The 18,168-nt window shown below is 40.6% G+C and overlaps 1 protein-coding gene across 4 annotated transcripts in view; it reads left to right on the top strand.

The window, feature by feature from the left end:
- Positions 1-2,913: 2,913 nt before the first annotated feature.
- Positions 2,914-18,168, top strand: part of EEFSEC (eukaryotic elongation factor, selenocysteine-tRNA specific) — a 144,798-nt gene continuing 129,543 nt past the window's right edge. For all 4 annotated transcript variants that reach the window (XM_064156795.1, XM_064156797.1, XM_064156798.1 and 1 more), the window contains exon 1: positions 2,914-3,279. In XM_064156795.1, the coding sequence (XP_064012865.1) occupies positions 2,994-3,279 (286 nt within the window). In that variant the 5' untranslated portion in view covers positions 2,914-2,993. The remainder of the gene's footprint in view (positions 3,280-18,168) is intronic.

Here is an 18,168-nt window from a genome sequence, read left to right as displayed (position 1 = left end):
TTCAAAGCCTAAAACCTAAATCCATGATGCTGAGAATAACCTTAGGCAAGTCATCTTAAATTTCTGGCTCATTCATTAGTTATTGAGATGAGAATGCTAAATACTGTATGTATTACAGGCAACCAGCAATAGAACAAGGGGACATAGTCTCAAGTTGTGCTGGGGGAGGTCTAGACTGGATGTTAGGAGGAAGTTCTTCACAGAGAGAGTGATTGGCATTGGAATGGGCTGCCCAGGGAGGTGGTGGAGTCACTGTCCCTGGAGGTGTTGAAGACTGATTGAGTCACTTAGTGCCATGGTCTAATTGACTGGCTAGGGCTGGGTGCTAGGTTGGACTGGATGATCGTGGAGGTCTCTTCCAACCTGGTTGCTTCTATGATTGTATGATTCTACTGTATGGGGACAGCAAAAAAGCAACAGCACTGAAAAAAAAAATCTTTATAGTGCAAGCTTAGTCTATGTGTACACCCATAGAAGGTCTATAACACACTATTGTTGTTGTAACTTGGTGATATTGATACTAGTGAAAATGCAGAGCAGGTGTTAAGATTCATTAGGTAATGCATTTAGCCTTGTATGCCTCCTGGGTTATCAGTAAAGCCAAGTGATCCAATCTAGTGAAATGTGTTCTTGCCTTTAGTACTTCAGCTACTCTCAAGCCTCTCCACTGCTCATCTACCTCTTAGGTTGTGGTTTATTTATCTAGGTATTGTTTTGAAGGAATGCTGTTAATCACTTAATAATCCTGATTAATCTTAATCCCTTAAAGATAAGATATTGTAGGCAGTATCCTGCACAATATAAATATAGCTTTACTGAAAAATTAATTGTGCAAACCCAAACATTGGTGGTTAAGCATAAAGAGTGCAAATGATACAAATCTTGACCATTTTTTTTCATGAGAATTTGCAATGTCCCTTGTGACTTTGAAATAAAATCTTGGTATTGTGCTTCCAGCAGCACTAGGCTGGGGGTATCCTTGTAGGCAGAATGAAGATGTGTTGTGACAGTGATTGGGCTGAGCTAGGCTAATTAGATTGAGCAAGATGAAAGCAAGGCACTAGTGCCCCAGAGCTCTTCCTTCTCTCGGCCCTCATTAGCCTCAGGCCCACAGCTGGGGAGGAGCTACCACCTGTTGGGTGTGTGGCCATCAAATTAAATGCCTTAATTGCCTCTCCTAGAGGAGAAGCCTGGAAGAGGTTGTGTGTGGTTTCCATCCAGTGAAGGAAACCTGTAAGCAGATGTTGAGGTGAGTCAGGGCTGTTTGTGAGGGGTTGGGTGGTTTTCATCCCTGCAGGCATGGCTGCTTAATGTACAAAAAGTGATGGAATTGCTGTGTCTGTGTCATAAAAATGGTCAGATGACTGGAACACTTCTCTTGTGAGGAATGTCTGAGATACCTGGAGAAGGGAAGGTTATAGAGAGACCTTTCTGTGGCCTTTTCAGTACTGAAGGGGACCTATAAGCAAGATGGAGATAGTTTTTTTAGCAGGGCCTGTTGTGACAGGGCAAAGGGGGATAGTTTTAAAATAAATTAGAATCAGACTAGAGATAAAGAAGAATTTTTTCACACTGAGCGTGGTGAAACATTGGCACAGGTTGCCCAAAAAGGTGGTAGATTCACAGATTGCATTGTGTTGGAAGGGATCCTCAAAGGGCATCTTGTCCAACTCTCTTGCAGTCAGAAGGGACACCTCCAACTAGATCAGGCTGCCCAGAGCCACATCAAGTCTGGTTTTGAATGTCTCCAGGGATAGGGTCTCAACCACATCACTGGGCAGCCTATTCCAGTCTCATTGTAAAGAACTTTTTCCTTATGTCCAACCTAAATCTACCCTGCACCTGTTTAAAACCATTGCCTCTCGTCCTTTCACTACAAGCTCTTTTAAACTGTCCTTCCCCAGCTTTCCTGTAGGTCCCCTTCAGATATTGAAATGTGGTTATAAGGTCTCCTTGGAGCTTTCTCTTCTCCAGGCTGAACAGCCCAATTTTTTTGGCCTGTCTTCATATGCAAGGTGCCCCAGCCATCTGATCATCTCAGTGGTCCTCTTCTGGACTCGTTTCAGCAGGTACCCCCAAGTCTTGTTCTTCAGGGCTGCTTTCAATTTCATCATCCCTCAGCTGGTATTGGTATTTTATCATATCTAGATGCAGGACCTTGCATTTTGCCTTATTGAACCTCATGAGATTCTCCTCAGCCCACCTCTCAAGCCTATCCAGGTCCTTCTGGATGGCATTCCATTTGTCAGTCTTACTGACTGCACCACTCAGCTCAGTATCATCTGCAGACTTGCTGAGGGTGCACTCAATTCTGCTGTCTATGTTATTGATGTTGAACAGCACTGGACCCGATACAGACCCCTAAAGGTCACCACTTGTCACCTGTCTCCATCTGGACAGCAACCCATTGACCACTATCCTCTGGATGTGATCATCCAACCAATTCTTTATTTACTGGACAGTCCACCCGTGGAATCCTCTCTCTCCATCCTAAAGAGAAGGATGTTGTGGGGCACCGTATCAAAGGCTTTCCAAAAGTCCAGAGAGGTGATAGATGCTCCATCCCTGGAAACATTCCAAGGCAGGTTGGGCAGGGTTGTGAGTAACTTGATCTAGCTGAAGATGTCTTTGCTGACTGCAGGGAGATTGGACCAGATTACTTGTAAAGGCAATTTCCGACCCAAAACAGGGTGAGCTTGACCAATCTTGTTGCCTTTCTGGGTGGCTCTCCAGCGCAGGTGTTGCCAATGCAGTGCATTAACACCTTGGCCTTAAGTAGGTGGCTGCGCAGTGTGGTGGAGCAGCCGCAGACACAGGTGTGGCTGCGCAGCCCCGCGGCCTCCTGCTCTCTCGGCGGCAGCCTCGGCGGCGCCGGGACGCGTTTCGCTGCCTCCCGGAGCTGCGGTGGCGGCGGCGGCCGCGGAACGGCGGCGGCCGGTCCCGCGTTGCCGCAGGGGCGCTGTTGGGACGGACCGAGCGGGCGCAGCGCCGTCATGGCCGCCGGGACCGCGGCACCCCGCGTCCTGAACGTGAACGTGGGCGTCCTGGGCCACATCGACAGCGGGAAGACAGCGCTGGCGCGGGCGCTCAGCACCACCGGCTCCACCGCCGCCTTCGACCGAGCGCCGCAGAGCCGGGCGCGGGGCATCACGCTGGACCTGGGCTTCTCCTGCCTGCGCACTGCCCTGCCGCCGCAGATGGGCCCGGGGCCCGGCGAGCTTCAGTTCACGCTGGTCGACTGCCCCGGACACGCCTCCCTCATCCGCACCATCATCGGCGGTAAGGCGGGGAGCAGGGGTGGTAACTCCTGCGCGCCCCGGGGCCCCGGTGGCGGAGAGGCCCCTGCTGGGGTGCCGCCGAGCTGCAGCATGGCTGTGCCGGTGAGGCGAGCAGGGCTGTGCTTGCCCGTCTGAGCTGGGCGCTTATCTCGGGTTACTGGAGTCCCGCGGGCTGGGGCTGCCTGGCCGTGCCCGGGGGGTGGGAGGCGTGGGTGGGCTGTCAGTTTCCTTCGCGGCCCTCGTCACTTTCACGCTACCTAATCACTGCCCCTAAAATAAACCGCCGGTACTTGTAGAAAAGCAGTTTGTGAATCCTTCGAGTGCTCTTTGGACAGTAAGGCCTGCTCAGTTTCCTTACACTTGGGAAAGAAAAAAAAAGTTCTCTTTATTGTGTATGGAGACCTTGTTGTATTTAAGGGTGATATTAATTTCTGTTTGCTCATTTGTTAAAGCTGTCAGAGTTTGATATTCCCTGTGGTTGAGAGCTGTGGTGTATTTGCTGGATGTGCTTGTGCCAAACTTTTGTCCTGGAGAGACTGGGGAGTTCTAAAAAGTCTGCTATTGAGAAATAATGTTGTGGATTTTAGTAACTTCACGTTTTTAATCTTTGTTGATGATATGGGAGGTTAATCTGGTTTGCATTAGAGCTCAGTTGGAATTAGTTCACCTTGTTCTATGAGAAATAACACCTCCCTCTTTCCATCTTCTGCAAACAGAAGGAAGAGGTGGTTGGTGCTTGGCTAAGGATATAAGGGAGTTAGAGCTGCAGGGCATTTACAGGTGTCATGGATTGATAAACTGCAACAGCAGGGCCCTCTGAAAGTTCACTTCTGCATTTCCTCTGCTGGTGTCTCTTTAGTGTCATCTAGGTAGCAGTTGGATTGCTATGACTATGCATTTTTCTTCACAGTTGAGACTAAGGTGCAGACCAAGTGAATGTTAACGAATCAACCCCTTTTTGAATAGAAGTTATTGGTAAATGGTGTTAGCAGTAACTGAATTGTACTGTTGGCATTTTGTTTGGACAGGATAATAAATATTTACTGATCCCTCAGTTTCACCAGCAACAAGGTATTCTGTCCCGTTAATGTGTCTACAGCTGCAAGTGAGGAATGATTATGTGCCTGATTCCCAAAACCTGTGCTGTTTCTACGTTAGTCAGCTGTGGTGATGCTAGGTTGGTGATTGAACTGATGATCCTACAGGTCTTTTCCAATCAAACCGGTTCTGTGATTCTTAATCATAAGCACCTGATCATCTGCTAAAACAGAGTTTGTTTTGCTAGCTTTTCTGGATGTACTGAAGAGTGACTTCTGTTCAGGCTTACCTTCCTGACAAACCCCCCCTATTCTGAATGGGGTGAACTTTCTCGTGAAGAAGCATGGGAAAACTTGGAGAAACAAGACTTACAAATCGCTTAAACACTTATCTTGGGTGTTTTAAATACATAAACTTATTGTTGCTTCCAGTCAGGTTTTTATGAAGAACTGCAAAGCATTTAGTCATAGCTGTCCACAGTGGTTAAGTTATTCAGATTTCTACGTTGATAGACCTTGCTGGGAGAAGGGATATGGACAGTGAATAGACTAAATGGCACAATGGAGTTTTCTTCCCAGCAAAAAATATTCTTTATAGGTAGTAGTTGAGACACACAAGTATGTTGAACTTCCTTAGTTTGACTTGTACCAGGTTATGCATCTTAGTGAATACATTTGATTAGCATGACCAACTGCAATTCTGTGTTCTAAGAAAGCTGCAGAGAAAATGCAGCATTAGTATTGTGTTAATACTTAGAGTCAGAAATGTCAGTTTTCTTGGTAGCATGCATGTGTCTTGATGGTGCATGGTTGGTTGGTTTGGTTTTGTTTTTTTTTGGTACCAGATTTAAAAGATAAAGCCTTGATGATGAAACATGATCTGTGACTGTGGGACTGTTGTAGGTGCTTAGTCTTAGTATAGTTTGGTGAAACTCAAACTGACATACAGCATATCTTCTGACACAGGATACATCCTTTGGCGTTTAGAGGTCAGTATTTCAGTGTTGCCAACTCAGTTTTCTTTGCCACCAGGAATGCTACTACGTTGTGGTGGTTTTTTATTTTAATGGAGTCTGATTTCTCTGTTGCTACAGATGCCTATTTAATGTAAAATATAAGTTCAAAGTACTTTATCTTCTTGTGTTTATTCTGCACCTCACATTTCTCCCCAGTCTTTAAAATATGGGTCTTCTGAAATGAAATCTTGCAGTAGCTGTAGATGTGAGTTAACCTACAGAAGAACTAGACACAGGATGGCTCTGTGAAAGGGAGCTGGATGTGAGGAATTGGAGGGTGGCATGACAAAACAGCTTTGATGCAGCCTTCCTATGCGTGTTAGTCATGTGTGTGCAGTGCTTGTGTAAGAGCCTCAAGTGTGGATATACTTTATTACATACTCTTATTTTCTGAAGTGTTCTTATTTTCTTTGAGGGTGGTGTACAGTAGTTAGCTGCCCCTTGTGTGTCCTCCTCTTATAGAAACACTGTCCTTGCAGCACTGTTATTCAGGCAGGTCTTCCAGGAGGCGACTACCTCAAAGGGTTCCTTCTTTAAAGCTCCCAAGGGAAGATAGAAGTCTTCCCCCTCCTAATCTCAGCCCTTCTTTTCCAGGATGCCATTTTAATCAGTGGAGTCCCAGGTTCTCTTCCTGTCCAGTCCCATCCTCTCTTAGCTGTAGTATTTTCTGTTTTCTCAAGGATGCTGTCAGGGTTAATTCTCATCTGAACAAAGCTGTTAAATCGGTTTGTGGATTACATATTACTATTTACCCTTCTTTAACATGTTTCTGTATCTATCTGATTTCTGAAGTGAATTTTTCATGGCTAAATCTAGTATGGCATTTTTGTCATGCTGTGCCAGGTAGTGTTTGACCTTGCAAATACTTCTCACAGTCGCTCACAAGATGCTTGTTTAGAAAGCATGGTTTAGGATTGAACCAATGCAGAATATTTGAGCAGTAACCAAATGGAATTGAAAACGGAAGTCATATTTCATTCTGTGTGGCTACATTTCTCTTGAAAAGCTTGTCCTTGAGAACAAACCATATCAAATATTAAATCAAAAGGTATTTTTTTTTTCTATACCTCCATGCTGGGAATTGGAAATGCTGCAGACAGTTCCATCCAAGATGCTTTCTTGAAGTTTTAGCTGGAAGGTGAGAGTCAAGGTTGGAATGGAATACATGATAGGCAATTGACTTACTGCGTGGTGGTTTTCCTTGTGTTTAAACCATGATGGTTTATTCTACAACAACAGGCTCTTGTGTGTCTGATGTGGCAGGAAGGTATTAAGTTATTGTGCATAGCTTTATAGCTTGAACTTGTCTTACTCTCTTGAACAGCAAGAAGTCTTTATTTTGTAATGATTTCAAGCCTTGTGCTCTAGCAGGATCTTGCCTATCATGTGTCAAGAAACACAACAAATGCCATGTTTGTAGCTGACTTGCTAATCAGACAAAGCAAAACTGAGTAACAGCGTTTTAAGGGTCACTTCTTTAGCTTATGACAAGTAGCAAGAAGTGCTCCCATCACCCTTATGCTTGCTTTCTGCTACAAAGGAATAATTACAAAATGCAGTGCTACTGTTTTTACTGTTACTGTTTTGCTCTATTGCTGTGGAGATTCAATGGTATTAACATCTCACAGCAAGATGGGGTAGTTTGTCATTCTTGTGTGTGTTTAGCTGTCTGTTGTTTGGTTAGTTTTCAGCTCTCTGACCATCTGAAAAGCTTATGTTGATGTTGTCAAAATCAGAGTTGCTTTTACATTTGTTTGTCACAGACCTGTGCATCTGGTAGGATCTAAAATGGTTTTTCCAAAGAGTTCAGCAGTAAGGGGTGCCTGCAGAGAGGTTATGTGAATTAATCTGCTGGAAGAAATTCAATCTTCATATTTCATTTTAGGACCACTTTGCGTAGCAAAGTAGTTTAACCAGTAGCAGATTTTTTAACTTGCTGATGGTTAATTTCATGCCCTACGAAGGGTCAACACACTAATACAGAAGAACATGATTACCTCATCTGAGCTTCCCCCACACACATGCAGTGAAGGGATACTGTACTGTTTGTTTTAGGTGAGCTGTTGTCAGATGCCCTTTATCGGTTGGATTTTGAGATGGATCCTCAAAAGATTGTCTAAAAAAGTTGTCATCTTTTCCCTGTGAAGTTCAAAGGACAGAGTAGCCTTATGGGGTTTTAATTGGAAAGCTACTGCTTGACCCTGGTTGTCTAAACCAGGGGGTGTGTGGGGGTGAAATTCTGACAAACTTGTAGTTTTGTAATCCTTATGCCTGTCTGAACCTTTGACCTTTTTACTTTATGACTAGAGCTTCATTGTCACCATTTGTCCCTGCAGTTCCTTTCAAAGAAAACTGCCTTGCAAGTGTCTGTTTCTACTTTGCTGCTGTGTTCTGTTAAGGAAGGGTATTAATTCATACCTGATACATTGGAGGGGCCAAGACTTTTGAACTTGCAGGAGAGCTTCAGGAGGGGGAAATGAGCATAGCAAAAGCATGTCTTGCTGATGCAAATGAGTACAATGAAAACAGTCTTGGCAGATCAAGGGAAACGTTGTCTTGCTACCAGCATTCGAGTTTGGTCAGATGCAGATTATTTTTAAGATTAACATAGCACCAAAGAAAGGAGTAATTTTTATCACAGATTAGTAGATTCACTGCATTTATTGTAAGCTTTTAAGAGGATTTGTAAACTTAGGGTTACCTTTGAATTACTGTCATGAAAATGTACTTCTGTCAATGTCAACTTTTGCTTGTTAATACCATTTGTGAAGTTGTGACAGTTGTTGTATTTTCCATTTTAGATGAGTGAACAAGCAGAGTTTTACAGTTGTAGATTGCACATGTAGATGACTTATATTTATGTGGAGGCCTCTTGCTGTTGAGTGCAAATGCTGAAGGGAGGGAAACCTGTTACTCTCTGGAGGGAGTGCTCTGTGATGGTCAGTGGATACCATTCTGGTCAGAGAGAAGTCCTGAGGACTTTGTCTGCTAGCTTGAAATGAGAGCAGCCTAATAATGACCCTCATTCTAGTGAGGAAAAAAAACTTAAATACAACTCCCACATACTGTAAAGGCTCATGAATATGAATTATGTAGTTGTTGATGTTACAGAAGCACTCATGGGCCAAGAGAGTTCAACTAGCACTAACGTGAATGTTTTCTAAACCCTAATAAACTTCTTGAGTTCATGGTACTTGTAAAATGCTGACAAATAAACTTTATTTCTGTAAATGAAAACATTTTCTCCTGAAATGGAAACTGTCTCTCTTTTTAATTCACTTTAATTTGGGTTGGTGCCTGATATTTGTCTGACAAGGGAGTATTTTTATTGATTTTTTGAAGCAAAAGCCACTTTTTTTTTAATTAAGGAGCTGTGCAGAAAGAAAAGGCAGCTGGTACAAAAACATTGCTGCTCTAAAATACTCCCTCTCCCCAACTTCTAAAGTGCTACTTGGTCTGCTGGATATTACAGTGCACAAGAGGGCAGCATTTGCTTACAACGCAGGATCTTAGTGATAAGTAGCCAAGGTAGCAGGTCAGCCTGGATGGAGTCACCTTACTTTGAACTGAATTAGAATTAAGCGGGAGATTTGGAAGACAATTGTGGCTTAGTCATTCCACTCATAAAGTAAATACCCACTGTATTTTAAGGAAATGTAGTATTGTTTCATCTACAGCTTTTGTATAGTGCTTTCTATACCTTAAATCAAAATGTGTGGGGTGTTTCTTGTTACGTGAGCCACCAGTAGCAGAGGTGAGAAGAGACAACTGCTTTTCACTGAAGTTAGGTGTGAGTGGTATGACTTTCTTCTACATACATAGGACTAGGGGGTTTATCTTGCATTTATGGAAATAGCATCTAGTTTAACCTCGAAGGCAATCGGTGATGTGTGAAGAATGGAATGTAGTGTAGGCAATTATTTTCTTTGCTCATGTCACTTTAATAACTTGGCAAAAGCAAAGCAGTCATACTGAATCTGTTTTGAACCTCTTCTGAGCTATGTAGGGTTTGTTTGGGAGTGAACAGAATTAAGCTTGATTGTGTGTGTGTACCAGGCTACTTTAAAACGGTGATCTTCATGTGGAAATCTTCCCTATCTGTATCAAAACTTTAATGATTCAAGCTTTCTATTAATTGTGCATTGTCTCATTTCTGTTTGTGTTAATGTTTTGAGTGGGGTGGCAGCAAGACTAGTCTGTTTGCCTGCTGTGATTCCTGTTCTATGCTGTCTTCTGCTTTTTTGACTTGAAGCTGGTTTCCATATTAAAGATAGACAAACTCAACCAACTCCTGAACTCTGCATCAACTCTAAAGTAAAATTGGAGTGCAAAGCAGGAAGTCTTCCTTTAAGTTGAGCAAGTGAGCCGTTGCCTTCTGCTCGCAAAGCTTATCGTGAATAATCACATTCACTTCTTGTTAGAATTGTACCAGAAATGTGCTTTTTCCTGTGTTCAGTGAAAAAAAAAAAAGTGCATATCTTGTTCTGGATATATGTGATTTATAAATGAATCCTCAATCTTAAATATAGCTTGTAAACAGGAGTGGCTTCATTGTGCTTTGACTGTTAAACTGTCTCTTGTTAATATAGAACAACTGTCCTACAAAGCTTTTTAGTAGCTGTGTGTGCTTGCTTGCATACAGCAAAATGGTGCTATTCACATGATTATTTGAAACAAACTTGACAGTTTCTCAGGAGAAAATAATATCCAAGTGCTGTAATGGTGCTCACAAATTCAGCTTACCCATTCTTCCTATTGATTTAAAAACAGAATTTCTTTGTTCCATCACACTGTGTGCAAGCATTCATCAAATAACCACATGCCCATTTCACTTCTGCTTGATGTTATTTTGTAAGCTGTTTGGGAGAGTCATCAAGCTTTGTTAATCCATTTTTAGATGCTTTAAATATCAGCTAATATAGTGAAGTCTTATAAATACCTGCATGAATCTAGGACAAGTTCCTGTAAAATATGAAGCATCTCTTCAGTTGAAGTTATTGTGGTGAAAATAAATTTAAAGCTGATTTTTCAGAGTAATATTTTATACTGTTGATGGATATATTTGCTTGCTGAAGAGTCCAGTTCAGTGGTTTAGTAATCAACAAACTGACTTAAGGTTCCACTGTATTTTTTTCTCTAGCTTGAGAAGTTGTCTTCAATTAGCAAATGCTGTCTCTGTGTTGGATGATCTACTGCTTTTGTATAGAACTCTTTTAATAGCTAGCTTAGCTTGATAGAATCATGAACTTTGTTTCCTTAATGTGTTTCTCTGTGATTTTTGGAAGTTGGTTTGTGTGGTGGAAAATCCCGCCCCCCCCAATAAAATGTAATAGACTAGCTCAGACTGCTTGGAAGTAAGATAAAGCTATATTTTTACAGCAAGATAAAAGACATTAGGAGGAAGTTCTTCACAGAGAGAGTTATTTGCCATTGGAATGGGCTGCCCAGGGAGGTGGTGGAGTTGCCGTCCTCTGGAGGTGTTCAAGAAAAGCTTGGATGAGGCACTTAATGCTGTGGTCTAGTTGATTGGATAGGGCTGGGTGCTGGGTTGGACTGGATGATCTTGGAGGTCTCTTGCAACCTGGTTGATTCTATATACAGAATATATTCTGTATTTACAATTCTATACGAGTTAGAATTAATACAGAAATCCAATCCTCCTCCTGGACAAAGAAAGCCTAGAAGGGACCAATGTTGGCACCTCTCCCCTCAGATAAAAAAACAGCAAGGCCTTACATCTTACCTGTCAGTCAAGGTTAATAGTTATGCACAGAGGAGCAGTGGAAGAGGTGGAAGACAGAAGGGAGAAGGAACAAACAGTGAGAAATTGTTTATATATTGACAGTTTATACCAATTAGCAAACCAATGAATGATACAGACTTTATTATTCTTTTTACAACCAATGCTCTGCTCATTCACTTTATATTCAGAAGAACGTCCAGAAGGTTCCTCCCTCTTGTTTATAATTTGGAACCAAAATAGAACATTAGTTCTTAAACTGCTACAGTTTGGTTTGGTTTGTGTTTTTTTCCTGCTAGACATAATAATGCATGTACTTGAATGATTGTTGTACTGATTATCAAGCATTAAAGACAAAATTGAGATGGAAAAATCTAGGTAAAACAGCCATGCAACAGATTTTCTGGCTAAGTGAGCAGACCAAGCCCTCATGTTGTCACTGTTAAGGGGAATAAGAAGTTGTTTTCTGTGTAGCAGCTAGTTGTTTTCTGTCTGGGAACCTTAAGGTTGGCCTGGCAAGTGAAAGAGCAAGGGCAGATGTCCTGTGGTGGTAATTTTCATCTGGATTCTTGAATGCATTCTGTTCTCTGGGTCACAGCTCAGAGCAAAATTGAGTGAGAGCTGCAGCAAAGACAGACTTGAACAGCTTGTACGATAGCTATGATTGCAAAGATACTGTGCATTCTGTGAGAAAATATTCTCTGTGCTATCTGTAAAATTCAGATTAAATAGCCATTCTGAAGTGCTTCCTTTAAACAGTTTGCTTTCAAAAAGCATTGCAGGCTAAGTAAACACCAATAATTTTTATTTCCCATCTCCTTATCGGTTATTCTACCAAAATGCTCTTGCACAGCCTATCTAATCTCTTCAAATGAACATGAAATGGTTAGTGTTGGCTTCCAACTGGAATTATGATTTCTGTTACAAACTTCAGCTGATTAATTCTACACTGGATTGTAATTATAAGAATTACCAGCACTAGGAGTGGTTGTGACCAAATGATAGATATAAATGTACATGCCTGTATATATATGTGCATATATAGGCTGAATGTGACAGCAGAAAGAATTGGCAAATAGGGGGGGGAAAGAAAATGGAACAGGGAAGATAACTTAAAAATGGATACATTGTATTCAGGAGTGAGAGTATCCTAAGGGGGAGGTGGGTAAAAGCCTAAGTTTGAGTTTTAAGGCATATATATATATTTATTTTTAATGAGAAGTTGATCTGGGTAAGAATTCAGGCCTGTCACCCTAAGTGTCAGAGAAGAGATTATTCATTTGGGTTTATGTGTTGTTTTTTTTTTTAAACCCTCTTATATTCTTTATTTTACTTTTTTCTTGTTGTCATTTTGGTGTTGTCTTCTTTTCCCATAGAAGGGTTGTGAAGGTTGTTTTGTCCACTGCGGATCTGCTTTTTCTGCAGTGCCAGGAAAGCGAATTTGACACAATCCCCTCTAGCACTTTATCTTCTGTGCCAATTTTTTTCTTTGTGTTGTGTCTTATTTGGAATTCAGCATATAGTTGGTGTTTAAAAGTAGCTGCTGCTCTTAGATCTGGGATGCTTTTTTCAGTTGTAGAACCTTGGGTCTGATTGTTTGGCAAAAACTCGCCTTTTATTTCCGTTAAATGTGGTGTGGAGCAGGTGAGCATATTTTAGAGATGATTCCTGTATGTGTATGTTTTGAAGTGGTCTTCAAGAAGCTGTTGGGTAAGGGAAAGCTGTAGAAGTGTTTGAGGATTGTTGACAGAACGATTTAGTTATGTTAACCAGGATAGGCAAGGGAAAATGTCTTTTGCCATAAACGTTTCTTTAAGTTTACTTTTGTTACAGTAAAGATGTCCCTTCCAGCAGTCTTGCTTGGGAGAGGAAAGTTTCCAAAGTATGTGAAAACTGCATTTCAGAGGAAGAAACAAAATTATTGGAGTTTTCTTTTTTAGGATCAAGAAGAGGGGGAGGGAAAATGGTTTCCTTGTATTTGACTCTGCTGTTGGATGGAAGACAAAGCTCAGTCTTTCTTGCTGACTAATGTCATCATCGAGGCATTTTTTTTTTTCTCCCACAGAGCAATTTTGTCTCCATTGAGACCCCCACAGCCATTGGCAGGACCATGGCCTGAGATTAAATCTCATGCTTGGGTGAAATTCTAATGACTGTAATTGTTTCCTCTTTTTAAGTCTGTGGTCCCTTCATCAAAGAGTGGTGCGGAAATTATGCATTTATGTTGTAGAAAGGGAGGTCATGATTACCTGAACCTGTGGTTGACTTAGGGGGATTCTGTGTCGTGTTCTGGCAGTGGTTATCCACGCTGGCATTCTAGTATGTGCAGTGATTTAGAATGTGGCTTAGAGTATCCGTGTAAAGTAATAGTGATATGTCTCAGTCCTCGCTGGGCTTCGTGCTGCTCTTGTTGGGCTCTCACCTGCTGATGGGTGATTGCTTCTCTGATGGAGCAGCAGCAGCTCCTGTGTGTTGGTCATCTTTTGGAGTAGAGCAGGAAAAGTAGTAAATATGGGTCAAGGTAGGTGTCTGTGAATGATCTGTTTCAAGGGTGAGCTCCTAATGTAAAAGCCATGAAATAGTGCTGCACTTTGTCTCCTTCAGACCGCAAAGGCCTTAGGACATATCAGCAAGTCTTGCTGTTAAACCTCACACTTCTGTGTTTATTGAAGGTACATCTCGAAGGATGCTGAATACCAATGACCACCAATCTGGTCATGCTGGTTGTGGAGGAACTGAATGTGAGTGTGTCTGCGAATGTGGAGATGAAACAAATAGCACACAGTTTTATAGAGGTAGCTTGTCTGGTCCTGCAAAACTGGAATATGCATAGAAAAATTCAGATGAGTATTTAGTGATTTGGCTTTTTTATGCAGCTTTGGAACCAGACTCTTCCCTAACTTCTTTAAAGTTGTTTTTTGGTTTGTTTTTAAGAATCATATACTATGTGTTGAGTACAAAGCTTTGGGAGTTTGAAGTTGAATTTATGAAATGTCCTTTGGGAGAAGCAACCAAGAGGTATTTCGTTAGGGAATTTCAAGTGCGTAGACAGCATTTAGAGACAAGAGAAACCCCAAAATATGTTGTCATTCTTGACAGCACCTAACATCAGAATCTTTCCCTGATTTCAGTAGTACCATGAATATTCAGTTTAGAGTATTGAGAAGAGCAGCACTAACAAAATTCCAAGTGTCAACAGTGCTATTCACCTCAGGGACCAGCTCTGGGCATGTAACACTGAAACCTGTCTGCTCTCTGAGAATATTCTAACTTCAAATAATACTGTATTTTGCCTCATTAAAATAATTTATTAAAGCCTGAAAAGCAGTTTTTTACACATTACATGCATATCTTTATATACATACATGATTAAAACCCTCAAAATGTTGATAGTATGTATGGCATAACAACAGTATTGCTAAACACACAAAAATTATAACTTGTGCATCCCTATGGGAATTAAGGGAATAGTTTTGTCCTTTGAATTTGCCTGCTGTGTGCTAGGTTTTCACCGAACAACAGAGGTTCTCCCATTATTTCAAGTGCTGTGATAAAGTGGTGGCTGGTGATGTTTACCCATGTGTTTGTAATTGAGCTCTTGCTTTACACTGCTGTGTACGGTGGTCTCCAGTAAGAGCAACTTCTGTCCAAAAGGATAGTTTGAGTGAAATCTCTTGAAGAGATTCACTTGTCTGTGATGCTGTGTAGTGCATATAGGGGCAATATGAAAAAGATACATATTTGGTTAAATTGAACTGTACCAAGCTTTGCATGGAGAAAATACGCTTTGGAGTAAGGAGAGAGTTTTGAACTCTTAACTGAAGTTAAGATCCTTAAAAGAACCCCAAAAACAGTGGCTGAAATTCCAGATGTGTTTTCATTACTGAACTGTATTCACTAACAAATTTCATGTGGGAGGATGTTTGGGTGATTTTTCATTATGTGTCCTAAATGTGTTTGTGTTTTGTCTTGAAGCTTTATTTACTGTATGAAATAGCTGATTATTGTAGTAATAGCCAGCACTGCTTTTTTGAGGCTGGTGGTTTTTTCTTTGTGGTAATTTAAAGCTAAACAAATACAATATGAATATATTTTGAAAAATGCAAGCCCCAGTGTCTATTTCTTAGCTGAGAAATCAGCAAATTGGTAACTTTTATTTCTTATAAAAACCCACAACAAATCCAAAGTGTTTTTATTTGTTTTGTTTGTGTATTGTGGTGGGTTTTTTATTATTTATTAAACTGTACTCAAATTGATTCAGTTATTTTGGTTGCTGCACTTGATTCTTCTCCCTTGGAATTTTAAAGATATCTGTTTTTGTCCTGGTAGAATGGTTGACTGCAGCTAGGAAAACTTCAGACCACATATAAAGTGATGTCAGGTTTATGGAGATTTTTTTTTTGTGTGTGTATTCCTGTGTATGACTTGAAGTAAAACCAGAACTGACTGAAGTGAAATTTCTATTAGTTTATCTTTTCAAAGTTTAGGTGTATTGTTTTCAACCATTTTGCAGTAACTTAGACACATAAAGGTTGGAACAAAATCATTAGAAGAATGAGGCTGAGCTGTCTAGTATCTATTTTAGCGGCATGTGATAGCAGCATTTTCACTTGGAGAGCTAACAACTTCATACCCTCTCAAATGCAACTGGATTTGCTGGTTTTATTTGATCCTGAAAATAAAATCATCAAAATGCAGACGTTTTGAGAATATTGTTAACAGCTTACAAATAGAAGAACACTTTCTCTGAAAGATCTGCATGTATTTTGTCCCAGCCTTTAAGTTCCTCCTTTTTTTCAGTTTGTTCTGTGAATGAGACATTAGTTTCTTCTAAGGGGATGCTAAAGCGAGGTCTTCTGTTATCTAAAAATGCAATGAATTCATTTAGGGATCAGAAACATAGTGCAGTAGAGATGCAATACAAGCAGCCATGATCAGCTCAGCTGAAATAGTGCATTTATGAAAACTCATTGTAAGAGACTTGTATGGTTAACAGTCACAGTTCAAATTCAAGATGCCTGGGCAGCAGCTTATGGGGGCAAATGTGACTTCGGCATAGGTCACCAAAATAACCCATCCGGCTAGTCTGACAATTGGCTATGTTCTGGAAAGTAGGGGTTGCTGCTAAGTGGTAATGATCGTTGCAGAATGTGTTAAATGCCTGAGTTGTCTCTCTCTTTTTCTCCCCTTCTTTCAGCTCTGAGCAACCAGAAAAATCGAGCTCTAATCACCGATGCTGTAGTCTTTCTTGGTGATTTCAACATTTCATTAAGCAGTGATTAGTACTCTCCAATTATGCGTTCGTTTATCTTTGTGATGTATTTACAGTTAGAGATAGCCTTGGTTTATTGAATTCAGCTGACGCCTAGCAATCTCAGCAGAGGTTTTTTTTTCTTTCGTTGCTGTGTAAGAACAGGAACAGGCAAGGAAGCAGTGGAAAGGGCTTTATAGCTTTGGCATAGCTTTTGATGAGGATCTTACCTGCTTTTAAAAATGTATTATTTTGAAGAAAAGTGGGAAATGTGATTTGTGATAGTTTCTGTCTGTGTGGTTTTTTTTTTCCTTTTTGTTTTTCCCCCTTAGAGAAATTTTGTTCTGACATCTGTCTCCAAGCTTTGCCTTTGCCTGGTTCATGGCATTTCTCTTCCAAGTACAATGAAGGAAGCAGCGTAGCAGGCTGACCTCAAAGTTTGTAGGTGCAGTGGATTTTTTTTCTTCATGAGGTGGCAGTTCCAGAGATTAAAAAAAAAATAAATCTTTTTTTTCCTTAAAGAAGGGATAGAGGAGGGACAACATAGTGGAAAATGGAGTTGAAGGGCAATTTCTTGATGCTTATATGTTGTCCTCTGCCGTTTAAGAAATCTGCCCTTTTTCATTTTCTATCCTAACTGCATAAGGATTAAATTTAGGTGAGCACTGATGGGTTGTGATGTAGAATGATGTGTTGCAGGGCAAGTAAGGTTGCTGATAACTCGTCTTTGCATCACTTCAGTTTGTTTAATCTGTTGTATTTGTGTTTTAAAATTACATATTCAGTTTGCTTCCAGATTTAACAGTATGCAAGCATGAGTTCTAGTTTATCAATGGAACTGTAATGAAATAGGCTTCTTTGCCCCTCTGCAGAGGGAGCAGATTGTTGCTATCTCTTGGTACTGAAAACTTCAAAGCTCTGGTTTTGCTGGTGAACTCTTCCTTAAACTCTGAGATGCTGGCGTTTAATTTTCCTAGGACCAACAGAATCTAGCAGTTTGGGAGACTCAGATCTTCTCTTTGTGCACTTAACTCTTACACTCTCTGCTACTCAGAGAAATGTTTTAAAACCATGGTGACTAAGAATGAGCAATTTTGGTTTTTTATGTTTTTCTTGTGTTTGTAGTCTCTTGTGCCCCCTCCCCAGTGCAGACACTAGAAAGAAAAATAATGTAAATGGATGCTAGTTTTACTTTGAGAGAAGGAAAAAAGGAAATATCTGTTCATGATTATATCTAATTTTTTTTTACTTCCATGTAGGCCAGTTATTAAGGACTAATTTTCTGTACCTACTTAAAGCTTATGAAGAGAAAAAAAGCTATTTCAATGTTACATTTTTATGAAGTAAAAAGATAGTTCACTTGCTTTTGAGGGAAAAATGATATTTTAAGCATAATAAATAATTTATTGGAAGTACTTTTAAGGAACTCTTCTAAATTATGCTAAATTGTCAGTAAAGATTTACTTAATGAAGTTCCTTTGTATTTCTCTTCTGTTATGATTCTTCAACAGCAGTTGTCTCCATCATTAGCTGTGAAGACTGAAGTGACTAGATTACTAGATAGCAGTGCCTATTTACTTAAGCTCACTAGAGGTGAAACTCTGATTCTGAGTTTTCTGCTCCCACTTCTGTAACTCTAGCTCTTCCTATCAGAAAGTGTGCTTTAGAACTTGTTGTTCTCTCCAAATCTAGATAAGAATAGGGAACAAAACCTAAATAAGAAGTGAAAAACAATTGTTAAGGGTATGTATAAAAAAACCTCATGCACAGCAAAACTGTCTAAGAGTGAGTTAGTTACTGGGAGAGGTGTGCATCTTGGATATTCTCTATATACTTTTGATACTAT

This window comes from Pogoniulus pusillus, chromosome 16 (assembly GCF_015220805.1).
Source record: "Pogoniulus pusillus isolate bPogPus1 chromosome 16, bPogPus1.pri, whole genome shotgun sequence".
NCBI classification, from domain to species: Eukaryota; Metazoa; Chordata; class Aves; order Piciformes; family Lybiidae; genus Pogoniulus; species Pogoniulus pusillus.
The sequence above is the reverse complement of the archived record's forward strand: the minus strand, read 5'-3'. Positions and strand labels throughout refer to the sequence as shown.